Source organism: Actinia tenebrosa, unplaced genomic scaffold (genome assembly GCF_029948245.1).
Source record: "Actinia tenebrosa isolate PJP-AT-01 unplaced genomic scaffold, QUT_ActTen_1.0 PGA_scaffold1__47_contigs__length_23844297, whole genome shotgun sequence".
Taxonomy (NCBI): Eukaryota; Metazoa; Cnidaria; class Anthozoa; order Actiniaria; family Actiniidae; genus Actinia; species Actinia tenebrosa.
The window spans coordinates 16,876,025-16,898,288 of NW_028292578.1; the positions used below are offsets into that span (position 1 = coordinate 16,876,025).

Consider the following 22,264-nt stretch of genomic DNA (forward strand, 5'->3'; position numbering starts at 1 on the left):
AAATTGTAAAAATTTTAACTTTTTTGAAGGAAGTCAGAAAAAAGCCAATAAAAAGCTTCATAAAAAAAGTACGATCCGTCACTCATTGAGTATCAACCAATCAAATGGTAGTGATTTTGCCTCCAGCCAATCACCGTCTTTGATTTTTGGGTTGTTTCAGTTGTTTAGCCGTGCGCGAAAATGGCCAACACTGCCGAAACAGTTTACGTAAATTCTGGTGGAGATATTGCGACAAAAAATTGTCTTTTAGACTTAAATGCCATGAAAGTGAACAGCCAAGTACTTCCCCTTTCTCCTTTTTTACGGCAAAAGGGACAAGTGGTAAATAAGTTTTAAAATACAACGAAAAAGACACTTTCTGAAAAAGGCGACAATTAGTTTGAGTTTCGCCACATTTACGTTACGTTTTCTCTCTTTTCTACGAAATTATTAGTTTTCAAATACTTTTCTGATTACTTTCCTTAGTATTTAGAAGACCCTGGGTGTATTTCCAGCAAAATACGAGACCTGAAGACTGATGCGACGGAGCACCTTGCAAGGTTCAGTAACTTTTCTACAAATGCTGATAGTACAAGGACTTTCAAGACTGACTACAACCGAAGAGCACGAAACGTTATTAGCAGCAGAAAATACAGAAAGAAAAGGTAGAATTTGCCTAAAAAGCCATGAATAATACTTAAAGAAAAACTCTTACATATACTAGTAGCAGTACTAAAGTTTGCAATGGAAGTGACAAAAGCTTAACTTGCTTGACGTTAATTTCGCCTAGACAAAAATTGAAACTTGACGACTTGCGTACAAAAAGAAAATGAAAGCAAAAAAATAATTAAAGACATTTAAAAAAAAAACACGCAATGTCAAGGCTTTACTCTTGATCCGAAATATCTTTTTTTAAAGCTAAATATTTTCTTTTTTCATGTATTTGTTGTTTTTGTTGTTGTTGTTTCTGTTAACTGTTGTATTCAGTCGCTTATTTCTTGGTTCAGATTGAATGAGAATGATACTCTCACACTTACTCATTGAAAAGAAAGGCGTAACTTTTACTGATGATTGATACGCTTTAGCATTTTCTGTACTACTGCAGTCCCCCCCCCCCCACAATACCACCCCCTTGAACCTTCACCAGAAATGTGTGTGTATGACCTAGAATGTGACCATTTGACTTCCAGAAAGATCCAGTACATGGAACTAGAGCGAGATAACAGATTGTTGCAGCAGGCTATCAATGAAGCAGAAAAGGTACACCATCAGGTCAGCCAGGCATTTCACAAGCTTATCCAACATGCAGAATGCTGTGATAAGTGCTGCAACATCAAGCTTTGCTTTGAATAGATGGCTGCAACGCAAACCTTTGGAAAGAGCTGCATGGAAATTCCACCAAGTCCATGACTTGCCATTTAAACAGCTGGAGCAAATGGTACATATTTGGGAGGTTCACTTTTTATGAGCATGCAGAGGGGGCACGAGTTTTAAGGGTATCATATTTGTACACTACTAAAAGGTCCTAAAAAGAGATGGCCTTTGATTGTTAATCTTCTGTTTGTGACTAAGAATAATATTTATTCCTTTGGAGAAAAAAGGGTAGTAAATAAGTTGATTTTAGTGTGATAGTCCAGATAGATTTTGTTTTTCTCCCCCCCCCCCCCCCTCCCTCCCCTCCCCTCTGCTCATTCCTTCTCATGCTACTAAAGAATGAATACCCCTTTGCCCTTTCCATTTTTAAGAGTTAAAATAATCTCTAACTTGTAATTTGTTCTGTAAATCAACACTGTGGTATTCATTTTTAATTATATTAAAAATTCACACAACAGAAATGAAATAGTGGTCGTTTTTATTCAAATATAATTTCTAGTAAATAAACCAAGAGAGGGTAAAATTTAAAATTATAATCAATGTTGTACACTTACTCTCCAGGTATAATATATGTTGAATTACAACACTCTTATAAACCAAATACATAAAAGCTGATAACACTATATGTTGAGATTAAATACCATAATAATACTACCTAAAGGAAAACGATAATATTATCAATGACTTGAATGAGAAATTATGCATCTTTATAAATGAAAGTAAAGAATATGAACGTATATGTGTAATGTTCGTATATGGTATACTCATCATCCCATAACACCACAAAACATATTGGACTAAATCTTAAAATAATATAATTTTTATGACATCTCTAAATATTTAGACTTAATTGGAAAAACACCAATGTTATATGTTCTAAATTAGTACATTATTGATTTGATTATAGGTTTCCTAGTTATGAGATGGATTTGTTGGTTTAATCACTGTTTCACTTATAGCACTGTAATTGCATATCATTAAGATATCTAATTCCATCTTTTTCAGTCAGATCTATTGTCAGAATTTATTTTTATATTACTTCATGTCTTATACAACTAACTAGCTGGGAAATTTCTGTTAATTGAATGGCTGAGAAGCGTAGCTATGTGATGTGATAATTCCACAACACAAATGTGAGCAAAAAAAATATATTGCCAAAGAAGGTACAAGAATTCCCACGGGGTATTGTCTTGAAAAGGTCTGAGCATGTCTAGAAAAGGTCTGAGCATGTTTATTTGGGCAATGGACCTAATCCATCTGGGCATAATGTTATCCAAATGTAGATTATGTGTCACTCCCCTGAGAATAAACTTCTTCATTGCTATATATAATCCAAGTGTCTTTCTGTGCATACCCATTTGGCAAAGAAATGATAATCTAGTGAATGACACAAGGTCGGAAATGAGAAAACAGAGGATTAGGTCTATTTCTTTAAGATTTAAAGAATATCCCAAGATTGGGCTTCATTTTTAGATCAATTCTGGAAAATTCAATACACAAATGAAATCATAATGCTACATACTAATGCACACTGAGAACTGTACAGTACACATATATATCAAAACTTTTATAATGCTACCAAAAAATTAAATTGCGCTCTTACTAAATTATTTCTGCTTAAGTTTGGCTCATAATACAGTCGTATGTGTGAGCCATAAATGAGTTCACAGTTAAATTTTCTTGTTAAAATATATATATTAGTTTGCTTTTACTGTTGCCAAATAGTATTTCGACACAAATCCAAATTTCAAAATATATAGATAAAATATAATTAATAAATTAATAGAAATTTAGATTGCCACGCCTATGATTAAAGCACAAAGCATTATATTCATTTTAGCTTTACAAATTATTCTCAAATGAACAGCCAGTTGGTCAACATGCTGAAATGATGGCTGACAATAGTAATTAGTACGTAACTGTGAAGCCATTTCTATATTCTGAATAACCAACATTTTTGATGATGCTATGCTATTATATTTAAACTACAGTTATGATATAAGCAATATTAGCAAAGCTTGCCTTAGTAATGTCTAGATAATTAAGCAGGGATTTATTTAGGCAGTGTTTTTGAAATGGGTTCCATTGTCAGGTATTTAAACTAGGAAATTCATCATAGCCAATAGTTCCAGTAATTACACAGCCATTTAAATTTGAATCTCCAAAAGGAGGATCAATCATTTTATGGTCAGTATTCATAATAACACAATCCACAAGTAATATCTTTTATATCTTTGATTAACCATGAAGGTTTTATGTATAGAAATATCTGAATATATATGTATGTACTCACGTCACACTTCTCACACAGATATTATATAATTTGGACTTGATGTATATTTTTGATATTTTTGTTCAAAATAATTAAGAATACCTTAAAATACCTAACTGTATGGGTAAATGTAAAAGTCTACTAGCTGTTAGGATGATGTAAATGCACCTGGCGCAGACCTTCTTCTCAGACTAGCCTTTTGGTCAACGTCAAGATGACTAGAAGCTTTTGGCTTTGTCTTAGGTGATGCTTTACCCACTGGTGTAATGGATTTTGTTTTGGTTTTTTTATCCTGTTTAGGGCTGCTCTCAGCTGATCTTGTTTGCTGTTCCAAGGATAATTTCTTTGTTATCTGCGCCAACTGTCCACTGTTATTATAACTCTTATCTTCTTTACAAGTAATTTTACAAGTCATAGTTGGTGTTGTTATTGTTTCCGTAGTCTCTGTAGATATTTTTACCTTTGCAATGATGGGTACTAGTTGGTCAACAACTTCGCTAACTCCTAATTTTTCAATATCGTTTTGTTCTTGATTACTGTTGGCTGTTTCATTATTTACTTTTGAATTTGAAGGCTTTGTAGTTCCATTATGAGAAGGAGTTTGCGAGTGATTTCGTACAATAACAGGATTGCTAATGTCTTTAGAACTGTTAGTTTTGGAATGAGCATCAAGGAATACCACAATCACTGATATATTATCACTAGATCCTGCTCGTTTTGCAGTATCTACCAGTAACTTTGCAGCTGTGCCTCTATCATTACCTTCAGCAACATGAGCATTAACAAGTTTTACAACTTCTTCTCGACCAACCGTATCCCACAATCCATCACAAGCTAGCACCACAAACTCTTCATCTCCTGAAAAAAATGAATGCCACATTAAAGGGCCTTAAAACAGCTACAAGTGAGATTAAATGAAACGAGCAAATATTTTTCATGTCTGAAGGCTTGTGCTTATACTAGAAAATGCAAGGGGATCGTAGTATATATTCCATGGTATGCTACTCAAAACTACTGTGTATCTACCAACTGATCTGAAATTGTGACGTAGAGATGACCTCACTGTAAAACTAAGGTGTCATGAAGCCTGCAAAAGTTGACCAGTGAAAAATAAAACATGCCTTCCATTGCAAAAAGTATATAAAACTCATTAAATCTTGTGTCAATGTAATCGAGTGTTCATTAGCAATGTTATTTTTTTCATTTGGTGGCCTGGAAACCCATAATTTCAAGAGGAAAAGCGACACCTCAGTTTCACAAATTTTATTCCGATTGGCTACCATTTTTTCTTAAATCAGCCAGTAGTATTGTTGCCCTTCTTTTCAGACTAACAAATGAATGCTAAAAAATTACCTTCTAATGTAAACTCTGATAAACAGGGTTCTCCAGAGATATAAGGTTTATGCTCAACATCACCAATAGCCCTTGATACAGACAGATTTCCATTGACTCTCCATGCTCCAAAGTACACCACACAACCACCAAGTGCTTCAATACGGTCTTTCTCATCCTAATAAAATAACAGGACACTTAAATTTTGGTTTTCCAAGCTTCATGCACTAAAAACATGGCGTAACTTTACACAGGGTTTTGGATACAAAATAGAACCTTACTAACTTTTCTACACACACAACCAAACGGCTTGGAGACATTTGCTAAATTTTAAACACCTGTTATAATGGCGACCACAGTGCAGAATTTTGCATGCTCTTTTTTTTGTAGGAGGAGGGGGAAAGCAGGGATAGTATGGTAGATTCAAAAGTAGGGTGGCATAGCTTTTTCAAATGCCCAAAAAGTGGTAGGACTCGTACTCTTTTGGTAGTCATTTTATTTAAATGTAAGTGGCTAAAGCCCCCCAAGTGTCATGGCTCGGCAATCCCCAAAGAGGAGTACTGCCATGTGTTTTGTTACAATTTGAAATCAGGGTTAAAGTACCTACAGCAAACTCCTTCACTGCGTCCCAACACCCTACTATAATACCCTACTGTTAACCTACACCTGGCAAAGAGGATTTGGAAGTAAAGAGGGATTTCATGTCAGTTATGCCGGAGGACAGCAACAATGCATTGTTATGTCATGACCAGATTATTTATTTTCCAAGTGAATTTTTTATACATTCCTTTAACATAGCGCTTCAAGGAAACCCCTCTACTACTGTACCTTTTGGTCAGGTTTATGTGGTTCCATCAAGATAACAGCTTCACCTCCTTTGGAAAGTACAGCCTGAGAATCTCCTAGCCATGCTACATGTAGTGTATCATTTGATATCAATACAGTGACAGCTGTGCATCCACTTTTCAAACCCTATTAATGGTTCAGAAAACAGTTATTGAAGTATTTAATTTTATCAATTTTATCAATTGATCAATACATTTTACTAGTCATACAATAGATGCCATAGGAATTTCCTATGCATAACTTGTATTTCTTTTAACACACACACAATGCAGCCTTCAGGTGTGTTTATCAAGAATATACAAGCAGCAAGTGCAAAATTTCATGGTATACCACAGGTGAAGCATCGTACAACTACATTTTATCCACCACCATTGGAAATAACTAGAATAACTAGGCTGCAATAACCGATGGGAAGAAACACTTGTATGTGTCTCAAAAACCATTTTATATTATGCATGTTCCATGCATTATTTCATTACAGCCCTACTTTTTGATACCTCTGTTCTAGCCTTCAGACCAAAACACTCATCTGTCATCATAAATGTTTCATAAAGTGCAAGTCCTGGGTCAGTGTGAAGGTTCTCATTCATTGACAAAAATACATGCAGATTTGCCGAGGCATAATTAGCAGCATCTACTCCTCCATGACCATCATAAACAGCAAAAAAAGCAAGGCTTGGAAATTCCTTGGGGAAAAAATAACAAAAACAGTAATTATTACAAATTTACTAATTTTCTATATCAAAGCAGATTTTTAAAATTGAATTGAGGAAGTTTTTCTAGGGAATCCAAAAATTGTGGCAAGTCATGTGAAATTCTCTTGAGTATTATTTCGTTGACAATTACTTGCTTTGACACTGACAGGATTGTATGTAGGTGTGTGCCAAGGTGCTCCCATCTGATTTGCCCCACCCAGTCCTTACATGACAGCACTAATTCATTGTCTCTAAGTGGGATACTACAAGACTGCCTCAAGGGCCACAAAGGGCTTTTCCACAAAGCACCCTAATAAGGGGAGGTACTTATATTTGAAAATATAGCAGAGCAGGAAAGTATGTGTAAAAGTGGGGGACTGATACTTCAAAACATAGTGGATATTAGAAAAAGTTGGGCTATATAGCCCTCCCTCTCAAAAGTCTCTATGCCAAATTGAACTCCTTTGGATTGAGACTCTTATGTAAAAATAGGGTATAATTAGTATATATCATGGGAAGTTGGGTGGCATAGCGGTGAGAGTGCTCGTCTCTCACCAATGTGACCTGGGTTTGAGTCCCGATGAGCTCGGTGTTGTATGTGCATTGAGTTGTTTGTTGGTTCTCTCCTGTGCTTCGAGGGTTTTCTGGGTTCTCTGGGTTTCCTCGTTCCGCAAGAAGAGCCACTCTGTGGAATCCACTGTTAATCTCATTATTTATTATTTATATCATACCTTGGGTAAACCAAAAAGTGTACTAAAATAAGGCATGATGATATGCTTATCTTCCATTTTCCTTCTGGTGTTCTTGATGGCATGGACACAGGATTGGTAAGATCTTTCTGATTTGAACATTTTTGGTGGTGCATGACTCCAGTCCACACAAATTTCTTGTACTTTATTGAAGGTGGCTTTGACCAGCTTGTCAACATCTAGACCTTCAAAAAATATTACATAAATAAATGATTGAATATGTTGGAGTCCTTGTTTCTCGAACCTCTTGAAGAACAGGAAAAAGTTTCTAAATAATGGAATATGCAGATATGCAGATATGCAGGATAAAATTGTAGTGACCCAAGATGGAGCCTTCAATTCAAGATAATAAAAGTTGAGATAACTAGACTGCACTGTATATATCTCATATGATCAGTATATAGCTCCTTCATTCTAAGATGATCTTCCAGAAGGTTGCAGGGTTGACCTTGATGCAAGCTTAAAATCTTTATTTTAATATGCAGAAAAAGGCCTAGGCCTAATATATCAATTTATAGAAATAGTAAATGACTACATTATAAAATGTTTTCCCATTTCAAACAATATATCCATCTCTTGAGATTAAGGTCCCTTGTATCAGTTTCATGGTGTATTCAAGCAATACTGATAAACAAAGAAATAATACTCAAGAGAATGACATATGACCTGCCATAATTTCTTGATTCCCACAAAACTTGCTCAATAGACCCTTTGCTGAACATCAAAATGCAGCTCAATTCAGAGGACATAACAATAGGTTTCCAATTCTCATGAGATTAACATTCTTTTGTTTTGTCCTCTAAATTGAGCTGCTTTGACGTCACATGCAAGGGGTCTAATTGCAAAGCATGCATATACTAGTGATTCTTTTTAGAAGATAATAATAAGTAATAACCCAAACCTTTATTGTTTTGCAGTTTATAACATGTAAGGTCAGCTTCCAACAACTCCTGTGTGGCATGATGGGTAATAGTTGCCGCCAGATCATCAGGACAATTACTAAATCAACATAACAAAATCAATCAGCTATGGGTTTATGAGAGTAGTGTAATTTTTGTAGTCCCAAAAAATAGCAAGTGACAAATATTTTAAAATAATGGCTAGTCATTAGACATTGTCCAGCCAGATCATTGGGACTTGACCAGTAAAATCTTTGCCTTGTCAGTCATGAGGACCAGTAACAGAGGGCCAGTAAAGAGGTAATATTGAGCAGGCTAAAACTGATTTGGTCATTCATCATTACTGACAACTGACTAGCCATTATTTTATGTACTGGTCTTCAACTCCACACAAAAACCACATTAGACCCCCTGATAGGTAATGGAATTTCTAAGTAGAGAGCCTGATATGAAGTTATTTCACCTCATTTTGCATGCACATCTCAAGATGTAAGCACAGTGAATTTGAAGGTGGCTTTAAAGATCAGTTAAGCTACATCATTTATAAGAAAATTCTAAGGTTTCAAAGTGAAATCCTAAAATACAAGCATTTCTCTTGTTCCCTGCCTTGCAATTATTATGATCAATAGTGTTTCAAAAGAAAAAATATTGCAGCTATATGTTTTAAAGTGTAACTGCTGTCCCCGACCACAACCACTTTATGGTATATAACATGTTTAATGTTAGATGTATAGGCAGGTCAGTGTGGTAAATGGGGTAATAATAAATACCAAAAACCTGTCTGATTAGAATAATTATTATAATAATTGCCAATTTCAATCTATATATATAATTGGCAACAGTAATACTTAAACAATAATCCGAAATTATTTCTAAATATATTTTCTACTCTTTCTTTTCTGAAATTACTAAATAATTCTTAAAAGAATTATCAATTTGAATAAAAAAATCCATTGATAAAACTAATTGACAAAGAATTAATTCAGCAGCTGTTGAATTCAATTTCTTTTGAATAGATCAATATTGTTTTGATTGACTTTACATGTGAAAAATTGTATTTATAGATGTAAAATATTTCTAATCTGACAGCAACAACAGCAACCAAGGAGAAAGACGAGAAAACTGAAAGATCACAAGTTTACCATTTGACATTAATATCAGCTTTACTCTACAAATTAGTTGAATAACAAGTATTATGTTAAACTATTGTTTCTGTAAATGGTTAAAAATAACGTCGAGTACCTTGAAGAATTAGAGACATTGCACTTTCGTGGTTACGTACCAATGTTATATTAGAATGTACAAAATGGTGGAATATAATATTAAGCAAGATAACCGCCATAAAAAAATATTAATTCTAAACTAAGAATTATTTCACATTTCTATAGATGAGTTTATCTTTATTACAACGATATATATTATGCTATCTTTTGTTCATTTGCAGAAACTTGATTTAGTAATTTCAAAATCAATTTGTAAATCTAATTTATTTTACTACGTGTTAGAAGTTTTACACAAATTTCAAAAACAGTGTATTGTCGTTGAGCTTATATTTATATTATCTTCGATCGAGTGAGGCGATGTTGGAATTATAAGAATGCATCAATCGAGCTTTCTTTCTTTCATAGATGGAAGCCAATCGGTCGAGAAGAGGCTTTCAATCAAGGTCCAGCAGTAAAGATATCAATTTTAAAATATTCATTCAGGAACTGCTTGGTTTGATCATCGCGGAATTTGTTATTTATATTCCAGTGTTTGTACTTTGGGTGTAAATGCTCGAAGAGACAAATGGTTGCCAATGTTGATTATAATCTGTTGGGATAACAGTTCACACACAAAGCCATTTTCAATGCAATTTGGATTGAATGGAACGAGTATTGCACAATATGACACCATGAACATAGCAATATTGACTTAATGGCCAGGAAAGCAGGACTTTAGAGCGACATATCTTGGTTACAGCGCTGATTTATCATTAGTGTCATTTACAAGGAATATGTAAACATGTTGTACATGGAGTAACAACACACACGGAAAAAAAACTTCCACTTACAATGAAAATCGGCCAAAAATTCAACCACAGATAAACTATGAATACCAGTAATCTACGTACCATTTACGGAGATATTCTAAAGCCCATTCAATGACATAACCGTGTATTTCTTCACTTCCAATGCTGTGTGGAGCATCAACTCGAAATGGAAGTGAGTCCTTCTCTTCTGGAGATGCGTGCTCCAAAGCAAATTTGCTTAAGAAATCAGCTGCCTTCTGCTTCTCTTCCTCTGTAAACTCGACACCCATGTCGCATTATACACGATGTCTAGCTAATGAGCCTTCTAAATTGTAAAAAAGAGCTAGGATTGTAGGTGTATGTCGATAGCCATTCCCCCTTTGCAACCCTAAATGCACTTTTGATAGTAAACTAAATCCACATGCTAGAAGCGCAGGGAATGATGGACTACTGTCACGCTACTATCAACACGTGACACCATATAACACAACACTTATATCAACCCTATTTTTTTAACAAATAATAACTAATAATAGACAAAGATTCAATTTTATCTTTTCAACAAAACCCCGTTTTTTTGTATTGTTTAGAGAATTCAAATACTGAAGAGAAACAAAATAAATATAAAATTCCATGTAAAAGTAAAAAGTAAAATATTTTTTTCTTTCCCTTGTAATTAATTGCGTTGTAAGCTTGAGTGAAGAGATCGATTAGATTAATGAGATCAGTGTTTTAAAAGCTTTGCGACTTCTGGAATTTTCGGCGCCAACAGCTTAGAAAGGACGCAAAAATTGTTTTTCACCGCTCGGCTTTCTCATTTAAGTGACTAAATCCCTTCATTTTCCGCTTATTAGCAAATACACATGTATAATACCGCTAATTAAGTTCCTTTGGGCTGGCGATTCGTTTTGATAAAAACTCGCCCAAGGAGGGCCAATACCCGACTAACTTTATCCTATTATTTGAAGCGCATGTTTTTGCACTTTTTGACTTTTTTTTAAGCGGCTACGCACAAGTGAGCTGCTAAGTGCTTTACTTATTAGCAGCTATTTTGCATCGTTGAGCGAGCTTGGGCTATTAATACTGTATTTTTCGTGGTTTTTTTTTTTTTTTTGCCCTGAAGGCATGGATCTTACACGAGGGCATATCTGCAACATTTGATAGCTACTTTGCATAATATTATTGGAAACACTTCGTTGAATTCTGAAAACTTGTCGAGACACTTTAGATTTTAACTCGACAAATTTAATTGTCAGTTAAGTTATTCGAAAAATATCTTATCTAATTAAAAGATTTTGGTCAGTTACGAATTTATCTTCTTGACAAAGAGGTTTTTCTTTGGCAGCCCCTATTTCCACCCCCTCGGAGGGAAAATTTACCAGTGGATCTAGATTTTTCGTGCTTTAACCCACCTCGCCTAAGTCTCTCTCAGTTCGCCATCACCGGGAAGTGTGAACAAAAATGAATCGGTTTAAGGTGGGGTCATACAACAGTTTCGCATTCGATGCGTACCGCTGTTTTTGAAGACCACAGACTCATTTGCAAAGGCTTAGCCTCGTTTATGAGTATATAAGCTATCCCTTGAGGACAAAGGAAACCCATTTCCTTGGGAAGAGGTTCCCTTTCAAAATTAACTTGGAAGCGAGAGAAAAGAAAACACTCGTTAGAATTTGTGCCATTTCTTTCGTATTTTCCTGCTAGCCTCGCATCCAATAATTTGTTTAGAGAGGTTTATATTTTCAAAAGACACCGAGCTGAGCTGATATGAAAAATGTATAACGGCTATATTTCCCCTTCTCCTGTAGACAGTTTAGTAATCTAACGATTTTTATCAATGCTTTTAGTGGAAGAGTTTCCCTTCTAGGGACATATCTAGGAAACGAACACTGCAGATAAAAACGCAAGACGCATGTATTACTTGGAAAAGGGACGCCGGATCGATGCGGATCGAAATGCGCCTAAGAAAATGTTAGAAATTTTGAATTGTAATCTGAATATGTTATTACTTTGTACAGTTGTTATAATATTATACATTACGATGAAAAAGTATGCGAGTAATCACTGACTCAGAATAACTAAGGTTAATCTAGCAGAGTAGTAACATATTTCAACAAATCATCTAGAATTAATTATTTAGTAATTATTTAGATCCGGTGCGCGCTCTGAGCACATGTGTAACTATCTCTATTGTTTTTAATTTCACATGCGTACGTCCGTTTGTGGAAACTTGTGGTCAGCTCAACTTAAACCCTGCTTTCCATATGCGCTTTGACGTGCTTTATCTATTTTTTATCAGTGTAATTTTAGAATAAAAACCCAAAATCTTATGATTAGTCATGAACATCTTTAGGAAAATATAAAGCACGAAAAGCTAGAGTAAGAAGGGATAAGCTGAAAAGCTAAAGACAACAGAAAAAAGATAGAAAAAAAAAACGGCCGTAAAAACTGAAAAAGCTATATGGAAATCAGACTTAAGCTGATACGATAGGCCACAAAGCTTCTCAATCCGTTTAGATGATGGTATGTTTTATGACATGACGGCTGTTCCGGTCGCGTTTCGAACCTCAGCCGATTACGTCATGATCCAGCTCACGGTACTTTCGCTACTCGTATACTAAAACACACTGACATTGGAGAATAAACTTTCAGTAATGCTTTTGTTGGTGGAACTGATACTATATGGATTAATTAAGCTCACTAAACAGCACCTAGCTATCAGCTAAACTGAAGCAAAACTGATAGAAGTGGAGCATGGTATTTTAATGATTTCATCACAACACAGGCATCCCAATGAACGAATAAAACGGGAAAATAAAAATATTAAGTCTGAGACTCAAAGTCTCGCGCGCGTGTATTTCGTGTTTCATCAAGATTATAACTTGTAGCTTTTTCTACAGTCTTTGAAGAATCCGTAAAATACCGCTTCTTCAAGGCTTCTTGGGATTCACCATGACGGCTCAAAGGAAGTAGTGATTGCCAAAAGCTTAAGGTTACCGCCCTGGATTGTCTCATCGTTAGAGCTTGGGTACTAATTGGTGGCTTGGGGACTGGTCTTTGGGTAAAACACCTCGAGTATGGCGGTTTGCTTTAGTCAAGACATAAGGAAATACTAGGAATAAGGGTTCTTAAATAAACTTGAACAAAGGTGGTCATAAGTGACACATTAAACTGAACTCATGGGGAAGGGTAGGGATAGAATATTCCATGTTTAAGGTATGGGGTGGGTGGGTGCGGTGGGGAGCGGGGGGATTTAGAATATTTCCTGCTTAAAAGGTAAAGGGTTACATAAATTGAACTCCACCCCTCCCCTTCCCAATGAAAGGAAAATATACATATCATATAGGGTTAAATAGATTTTAAAATTCTACAGCATTTATTAAAACTTTACGAGCTGGTTCGCACAAGATTTATTGAAACGACTCTTGCATTCAAGTTTAACTTAATGCAACTAAAAGTTAAGTAAAAAAAACTAACTTTGTATGAAATTAAGGCAGCGACGTTTCAGTTCGCTCAACCAAACTGACACCATTTTAAAATAAATGTCGTCTTGGAAGAAATTTTTGTTACTTCTCTACTTGTTACATTGGATAATAGTGTTGATGTACATACATTAGGTATTTTAAAATGTCTTGAGTTGCTGTTATATTCCATTTAATTGTTTATATTTTTGTTATTTATATTCATTTCTTTCATTTGATGCAAAAAATGCAATATCGTGCAAGACTATGGGGCTACAACGTCATGGCTGATACCAACAATCGTTTAACTACGCTGTCTCATTGTATGTACAACACTACATGAAGTACCAGCCCACTAGCCAAAAAATCAATTAAAAGTCTGCACGTGGAATTCAAAAAGGTATGAATAATCATTAATACAATTCGGCATGCAAGTGGTGACGAAAACTCGAAGGATTTTCTCGAGGACAAATTCTGCACATTCCAACATGACTTTGCGAAGTGACATCCCAAGGAAAGATGAAGATTCAAAAAGTTTATTTTAAACTTCCAGTAGTATTATTTCATGGCTTGCTTGCGTTCTTATTATTCCAATTTTTGTGATTTCCTTGTGATGTCCAGACAGAAGTCAGACAAATTGAAGTGAATATGACGTAGACGATTCACCAGTTAACGTGCATGAAAGAATATCCACAGCGCATGCGTATTACATGTCATGTGTCCGGTTCAATTTGAATTGAGTTCGCATTCGAATGATCCATTTTAAAATACAACGAATTCCAATTATCCCAAGTGTTCAATTTGTTTAAAGACGAGAGGCTAGTGGTTCAGCAACCCTAGTCCAGCTGTGAGGTGTCCTCTTGAAAGAAACCATGCAAAACAGAACCTTTAATGTCGGTCAGACAGATTATTGATGGGAATCTTATTGTCTTTGTGACTGACCGCAGTCACGGCTGTGTTTACCCCAGGCAGAAAGCTGCAAGAAGAAGAAAAAAAAGAGGATTTTAGACAACGATTTCCATAAAAGATAGACGCTTTATATTTTTGAGCTTCTTTTATTAATGCTAGTTTAATAGCAGCTAGCGCTTCCTCTTCACGCGTTGTGATTGGATAGTTTAAACTTTCGCGGATTTTTGATTGGTTCCTGAAGGAAGTATATTCATGACTACCGCACTCTCCAAAATGTTCTTATTTGTCTTATTTAAAAAAAGTTTTCGAATTTTCCATTCATACCTGACATTCTGCACTACAGTACCAAGCACCTTGACATCCAGAACATAAGAAAGAAGCATCCCTCTTACACACAGAGCACAAGTTCACGCCTTCCTCATCTGGTTTCCCTCGTGTCTCGCCCTCTCGAGCCACGCCCTCGGGCCTCTCTTTCGTGCTATTAAACCCAGACACGTGATTTGAAGGTGGAGCCTTGCCTTGCATCCTGCTCAGTTCTTCTCGCGCTCGTAACGCGCGTTCACGTTCTCTCATCCACATTGCATCGAACATGGAGGCGGTGGCGGCTTTATTTGGCAAGTCAAGATCAAGGGGCCGACCAAGTCGCTGTTCCATGGGTCCTTTTGGAGAAGAACGGCGATCATCCTTAGTTTTATTTTCAAAGGAGTTACTTGGATGAGAACCCATATGCGGAGGGTGCGTAGACGAAGTAGGAATGTGCTCATCGTTTGACATCCGCATTCTCTTCGCTCTCTCGTCAGTCAACCGTCCAAAAGGAGGCGAAGACATATGTCTTCCTGGTAGACCAAAAGGTCCTTCTAGTTCTCCTGCATCACGTCTTCTTTTTCTTTCCTCGGCATTGAGTCTCTCGAAAGCGACGTATCGCTCCCTCTCGATCATCAATCGCTCGCGTTCACGAAGCGCCGCCATTTCTTTCTCACGATCGCGCGGCCCGATTTCGCGGTTGAGCACCAAAGGGTTGACTTTCTCTTTTAGTTCAGCCTGCAGCAACCTGCGATTGACGTCAATTTGTTCAAGGCTGAGTCGGTGTCGCTCTTTTTCTCGCTCTCTTTCAATCTCCTATATTAGAAAAACATATATTTAAGCACTTTAGACACAAGTAAGACACTGGCACGATTTGCATAGACATTTTGTTGGCAAATTTGAACATGATTGAACCATAAAGAACCAGAATTAAAGGCTTTCAAAAGTGTCAAAAATGCACAAACAATATACAGTTAGAGGAGACAAGATTTGACTAATTTTTTAGTTGCATTCAAACGCAAGAATTTTCATTCCATTCCAAGATCAATTACCGTGTTTGTCAAGACTTCCTCTACACTTAAGCCTTTTGAAAACCTGACAGTTTGGTATAACTAACATTGATGGATTTCCGATCGACGGCCAGAATCAATTGGCAAAACTCGCCTGCAGTGCCGGAACACATTCATAGTATAGAGGTTCTATTGACAACTTAAGTGGTTCTGATGAAATTGCTTCCAATTTATAACAACGAAAGGAAGGAATATTATTACATTTGTGAATGTCACTTCGTTCCTTCCGGACAAAAATGGCTTTTTCTGAGATTGAAGAAAACATAAACATAAATGCCACAATAACCGATGCAAAATTGGTTTTCTTTTAAGTTACCAACGTGGCGTTTCAATCTGAAGTTGGTTTTGAAACTCAACTCAATGAAGTTCATTAAAATCAAAAGCAAAAATCAACTTCTAAATTCCAACTGGAATTTCAGTGGATTGAAATGCATATGCTAATTCCTATTTATTTTTATTTATTTATTTTTAAGTACATTAAAATCTTTTTCAAATATCTAAAAATTTGCTGCACTAACTGGGTGAATGAAAGATGATAATCTGGATGGTGATTGATTATATTGAATAGGAAGATATTTGTTATCGATCAGCAATAATGATATTATCATTAGGATTACTTGGCAGCGAGAGGGGTTAGTGAGGTCTTTCCTCGTGCAATATCATAAAATCCCCTAAGTACATGCCATTTGCACTAGCTCAGTTATAAACCACTATTTTCATATTGATTCAGTTGTATTTATTTAGGCTTACCGTTCTCAAATGTGGTGGTATATCCTTGTCGAGTTCCTTGTTGTGTGGTAACGATTTACCCTGAGCTGCCGCCGCAAGACGGTCCATGGCCTGCCTAGACGCCATCGACATTGGATACCCTCTGGATGGTGAATGGCTGCGTGAATCGGCCAATGACCGAGCCATTTCGATAGAGAATCGTTCAGCGAAGTGTTTATCAGCAGGATGAAGAGATTTGTTTCCTGAGTGGTTTGACGCGATTCGTCCAAGAAGCTCCCTATGCGAGTTCATCTCCCCGACACGAAACAGTTCTTGTCGACGTTGAAGATCATGAAGAGCGGCTGCTCTCAAATCTAAACGTTGGTCAGGTCTAGAGGGGTCTATTAAGCGATCTTGGTAAAAGTCTCTTCTTAAAAATGGTGGTGATCGTTCGCGAGGCATTCCCAGTGTTGGTTTAAAGTGTTTTTCAGATTCTGCTCCTCTTAGAAATTGATTCTTGATTCGGTCTCTTTCCATAGCTAAGCCTCGCATGCCTTCACGTTCAGCCATTGTTCGCTTCTCTTGTTCTTTTTCTCTCATTTGTTCGAGGTTTCGCCTACGATCCAAAGCATCCATTGCTTGCTCCTCGCGTATCTCGCGCTCTCTTGTCTCAGAGTCGGCAGTTCTTTGGGCTCCCTGTTCACGTTCTTCTCTGTTAAGCCCCTTGCGCTCTTCCTCTGACATTTTACGATGATCATCTAGGCCCCTTAGGGCGGGACCGAGAATGGACGAGTTGCCATGACTACTCATCAGACGCACATCAAACTCTTTAGCCGATCGAGAAAGGGGTGGCATGCCCTGATCACGTGACTGGGCTAATTCTCTGTCTTCAAAAAGCTTTGCCGGCGGCAACCCCACTCCTTCCTTTGAAGACATTTGTCGGAGAAGAGCAGGATTTTCTCGCATTGCTTGCTCCTCTCGTCTTTTCTGCTCGCTCAGTGTCCTCATTGCTAACGCGTCACGCTCGTCCAAAGAGCGCAGTCGAGGTGGTCCTGATTTCAACAAGTCAGGTTGAAAGCCACTACGGTCACGCTCTTCCGCGCGAGAAAAATCGCGTTTGTCGGCTTGAGATAAGACAGCTGATTGGCCACGAGAAGAAGTAAAAAGAATGGAATCCTTTGGGTGGATCAGTCCAGGCTTGCTGTGACCAGAAGGTGGAGTTCCAAACCCAGGGACCATGAACTCTCCAGGGATTGGCCGGTGTTTGATGGAAGACAAGAGATCTTGCGGACCTTTCATCAGGTCTTGCTCTCGACGTCTGTTTAAGTCTGACAGTGTCAAGTGGTGAGGCAGGGACCTTCTTTCTGTTGGGAATAGTCCTGGCGCTAGCGGGTCTCTCGAAGACCGTTCAGGAGAACTGTCAATCTTCTGTCTTGGTGAGAGTATAGGCTCCATTCCTGATCTTCGCGCCTTTTCTTCTTGAAGGCTGTCTATATCAGAAAAGGCTTGGGACGGTCTGCCGCCAAACTGCTGCAGATGTGACAACATCAGGGGTGGTCTCATGCCAGGCACGTGCGCGATTGGTTTGACGACTTTCGAGGGTTGTGGTGAAGTCTTTTCTTGGTTGGACTGCGAATCAAGCTCACGTATCTTAGGTGATTCTTTTCCCTGTCGGCAAAGCTTACAGTCCGAGTTCGGACAGTGTCCTTCTCTGTGTTCCCTGGCAAGAATTTGTGAAATATGCTCATGGCCGTGCGGACTGAATGCTTGCATTGAAGGGTGGTGAGAAGGAAGTCCCATAATACTGGGTGGAAGGCCCCTAGTGGGTGAGCCATGGAAGGGACAGTTGACATCACGCTTACAAGGTCCTGGTTTCATCCCCGGATGGAAATGATGGTGGCACGAAGCTGAGGGGTATCGGTTGGTAGGCGGCATGGGACCACTGAATAACCCTGCCGTGGAAAATGGCGGGTTATGAGTAATTAGATGTGGAGTGAATGTCCGAGGTGAGTATGGCTTCATGTGTGGAGACGTAGGTCCGAGACTTGGTGGCAATGGAAGACCATTTGCATCATGCATTGGGAGAACAGGAATGAGTATTGCAGCTCTGTGGTGAGGCCCCATGAGATGAGAACTGATTTCTTTACCTGAACCAGGTAGAGTCGGGCTCACAGAATGTACTACCTTCTTAGGAGAATGGAATGGCATGTTTTTCTTGGGCGGAGAGAAGCTTGAACGTTTAGGTGAGTGACTTTCGTCCTTCTCGGACGACAACTTCTCCGCCGAAAATGACGAACTTGTTACTGGACTGTTGGAAGACTTTGACTTCTTGGAGTCTTCACTGGCTTCTTGTTTCTTCTTGTCATCATCGTCATCAAAAATCTCTATCGGACTGAGCTGTTTTCTAGCAGAATCGTTTTCTTTTGGGCTAGTCGTTCTTTCATTTTCACTACTTTTGTCTTCTTTTGTGCTAGCTTCTTCAGTTTCTTGGTTTTTCTTCTCGGGAACGATTTTCTTGAGCTTAGGTATTGGCTCAAGGGAGGAGTGTTCCTTTGATTGCAGCTTATGCTTCAGAGTAGGAGGTAAAGGCTTAGGCTCGGTGTTTGAACTGTTATCAGGTGAAGCAGGCTTGAGCTTTGGCGGCGTCCGCGGAACATTAGGAGGGAAACTCCTGCGAAGAAAACTTCTATGAAGCTCAGACTGAAATTCGTCTCGTTGTGGACTTGGCGGATCGTTCTTCATCTCACCACTGTCAGATAAGTTGTCCTTTGGCTTATCTTGAACGCTCAGTTCAGTTTCAACAAATTTTGACTCTTCCACACTCATAGGTAGTTCTTCACTAGGGATAATTTCTTCGTCGGAGTTTTCTTCAGGGTTGTCTGAGTTTTGATCTGGCTTAAAGGCCTCTTCTCCAAGCTTTTTCTGCTGTAGTAGCCTTTCTACTAGCCAGTTGTGTCGCGGTAGATCACGAGCAAAGCGGTTCTGACTTACCAAGTGCGGTGGAGTTGCTCGTTCCTTGTCTTTCTCGCGCTCTATACTCTTTCTCTTTTGTCTTGCAGCAATCCGTTTATCCTTCCTTGCTCTTTCTCTTCGTCCTTGTTCTTCTAACTGCTGCCGTTCTGTCTCAGTCAACGAAAATATATCTTGACTTGCATCCTCGGTATCTGAATCCTGATGTTGTAAACTATGAGTCGAAAGCTCATCTTCATCGACATCATCAGCGTACTTCGTCTCGTCAATCTCACCCCCTTCATTATTTTCCAGTGTAATTTCATTTTCTTCGAAGCAGTTTTCTTCTATAGCAGCAGAATTTTCATCATTCTTGCCATCGACGCTACACAGTTCATTCTTAGGGCTTTGAGATTTGCTTCTCTGAGCATCGTCTTTACTTTCTGCCCTGAAGTCCGAACCTTCTTGTTCGTCACTGTCACTGTCTAACTGTCGCGGCTGTTTGCTTGCTTTAGGTGGACGTCCAATTCTACGTCCTGTTTTACTTCTCCTTGAAAGTCTTTGAGGTGAGCTCGTTGTCTTGACAACGCCTTTCGTATTTTTCACCTTCTTTCGTGTTTTCCGCTTCACCTTGGATTTCCCCGATGACGTCACAGGTTCCAAGTCACTAAGTTCCTCCGCGTCGGACATTCCCTCGTTATTTGACACATCGGTGTCCTGTCCCAAAGACGCATTGTCAATCTCTTTGTTACTTTCGAGTTCCTCGGTAATATCGTTGTTTGGCGAATGGGTCTTGTAATAACCTTCGTCAGACTGCGCATGCGCAATCTTTTTATTAATAATTTTCTCGTCTTCATGAATGCTGTTCTCAAGTTCATAACAAGGCGAAGAGATTCCACCTTTTGAGTCTTTCTCCTCGTTATCGCATTCACCTTTGTCTTTCAGTGAATGTTCACATTGCATATTTGCCTCCTCCAGAATCTGGGCCATTTTCGACGCTTTGATAATGCTGTGATCTGATTGACAGTCCGCGTTTTCATTTCCATTGATTTTACTGAACAGGTTTGGAGTATCATCTTCTATTGACCCATCCTGGGTCGAGCACTCACATGTCGTATTATCTTCATTGCTATCACGTGTGGGATCCTTGGGTGAACATGAATTGGTGACCTTTTCAAGAGATTGATCGGACGAGTGTTTGTCCTGTAATTGCATATCTGACAAGCTCCTATTAGATACAACTTGAGATTTTGAAGACGCATTATTGAAGCTTTTTAAGAGACCTGAGCCTTCATTATCACTCGTAGGCAGCTCATCATCCGTAACGTTCTCAAAATGAGGAAGCTTAACCTTGCGATTCAGTTCACCTCTACTATTAGCGGTGTCAGAGGCTGGAGAAGCAAGACTCCCCTTTGCGAGTTCACTATCGTATTTTTCCTCATCACTTCTCATTTCCAATTGACTTTCATTCACAAATTCAATCTGTTTAGCTTCCTTTACTGCTCCTTTGCTTAAAATACGCTCAAAGAGTGATTCAGTTTTGTTTTTATTCGTTGCAGTACTCGTGGGTTCCTCGTCATTGCGGCGAGTTTCTGCTGGTGATTCATCACCAGGGCTCATAGCTGAGAAGTTACCGTAACATTTTTCGTACATTGTGAGTTCATTTTCCTTCACGCTATTGCATTCCTTCTTGTCCAATTCATCGCTTCCATCAAAATGCTCTTGTGGTGAGTCACTATCATTTTCCTTCTTATCCGCGACGTCATGGTTATTGGTCATTTGTTCCTTTTGCAGACGCTGTGCCCGAGCAATATCCTCGCTTAACAGTCTTTTCTGTCGGGCTAAATCCTGAGTGAGACGCTGCTTCTCTCTCGGCGCGTCTCTTCGGTGAGATTTCACCATTGCTTGTTTGTTAGACGAGCTTTCTGAAGACTTCTTGTCTGTATTTGCACTAGGGCTGCCCGCTGAATCCTTGTTAGATTGCGATCTATCACTCCCAGAGCTATCGACATCCTCGCCATGTCTGCTATTACGACTGGGAGAACTATAACGGGGATAACTCGAGCGGTGCTGCATCTCAGAGCTATGCTTAGAGTAATGCTTCCTCGAGCTCGTGTCTTGCTCGTTTTCGCGTTCTTCTTGGTGATCGCGTTCGCGAGTTGAGTTTCTGTTGGGAGATCTTCCAACTCCACGACCACGTTTGTCATTAATTTGTTTTTTATGACTAAATGGCGGTCTTCCTCTCGGTCGATGACCCTCTCGATGTTGGGAAGGTGATGTATAGTAAAACCCAGACATGCCTTGGTTCACGGGCCGCTTGGCCAACAAAAGGTGTTCTTCTGAGCTTAGAGAGTTTGAAACGAGTCTGTTTTCGCCTCTGATCTGAAAAACACATTCAAAATTTGGTTAACAGGGAAAACATGTCCAAGATTGTCGACGCATTGTGCTCCATCTTGGCGCACGGTTAGACTTGCTGACAGACCGCGACCTCAGCGACGCATTTCTTTTGTATACAGATAAGCATGTGGCCTTACTGAAGAGGACTTGGGTTTAAAAAATTCCAACAATCCCAAACAAAAAAGGACAGTTAACACGATGTGTTTATAAATAACCTTAAGGAGGTTTAATAACCTTAATTGATATTGAGATTATTTAATGTCGATATCTTCAGCAAGGGTCATAAAGACCGGTGTCTGCCGATATATTGGCC

General features: G+C 38.4%; 3 protein-coding genes across 7 annotated transcripts in view; 1 reads left to right on the plus strand and 2 right to left on the minus strand.

Moving 5' to 3' along the window:
- Positions 1-183: 183 nt before the first annotated feature.
- Positions 184-1,819, plus strand: LOC116290468 (uncharacterized). The gene is made up of 3 exons (XM_031697500.2): positions 184-321; positions 466-644; positions 1,170-1,819. The coding sequence occupies exons 1-3, from the start codon at positions 262-264 to the stop codon at positions 1,330-1,332; spliced, it is 402 nt and encodes a 133-aa protein (XP_031553360.1). The 5' UTR covers positions 184-261; the 3' UTR covers positions 1,333-1,819.
- LOC116290466 (protein phosphatase 1F) lies at positions 1,815-10,577 on the minus strand. The gene is made up of 7 exons (XM_031697499.2): positions 10,260-10,577; positions 8,149-8,246; positions 7,230-7,432; positions 6,301-6,489; positions 5,786-5,929; positions 4,979-5,135; positions 1,815-4,483 (listed from the first exon to the last, which is right to left on the minus strand). Exons 1-7 carry the CDS (start codon positions 10,445-10,447, stop codon positions 3,774-3,776), a joined length of 1,689 nt encoding a protein of 562 aa, XP_031553359.1. The 5' UTR covers positions 10,448-10,577; the 3' UTR covers positions 1,815-3,773.
- A 2,972-nt stretch (positions 10,578-13,549) lies between these two features.
- Positions 13,550-22,264, minus strand: part of LOC116290474 (uncharacterized) — a 34,647-nt gene continuing 25,932 nt past the window's right edge. For all 5 annotated transcript variants that reach the window (XM_031697509.2, XM_089032262.1, XM_031697508.2 and 2 more), the window contains 3 exons: positions 16,648-21,936; positions 14,849-15,643; positions 13,550-14,591 (listed from right to left, as the gene is read on the minus strand). In XM_031697509.2, the coding sequence (XP_031553369.1) occupies positions 14,538-14,591; positions 14,849-15,643; positions 16,648-21,936 (6,138 nt within the window). In that variant the 3' untranslated portion in view covers positions 13,550-14,537. The remainder of the gene's footprint in view (positions 14,592-14,848; positions 15,644-16,647; positions 21,937-22,264) is intronic.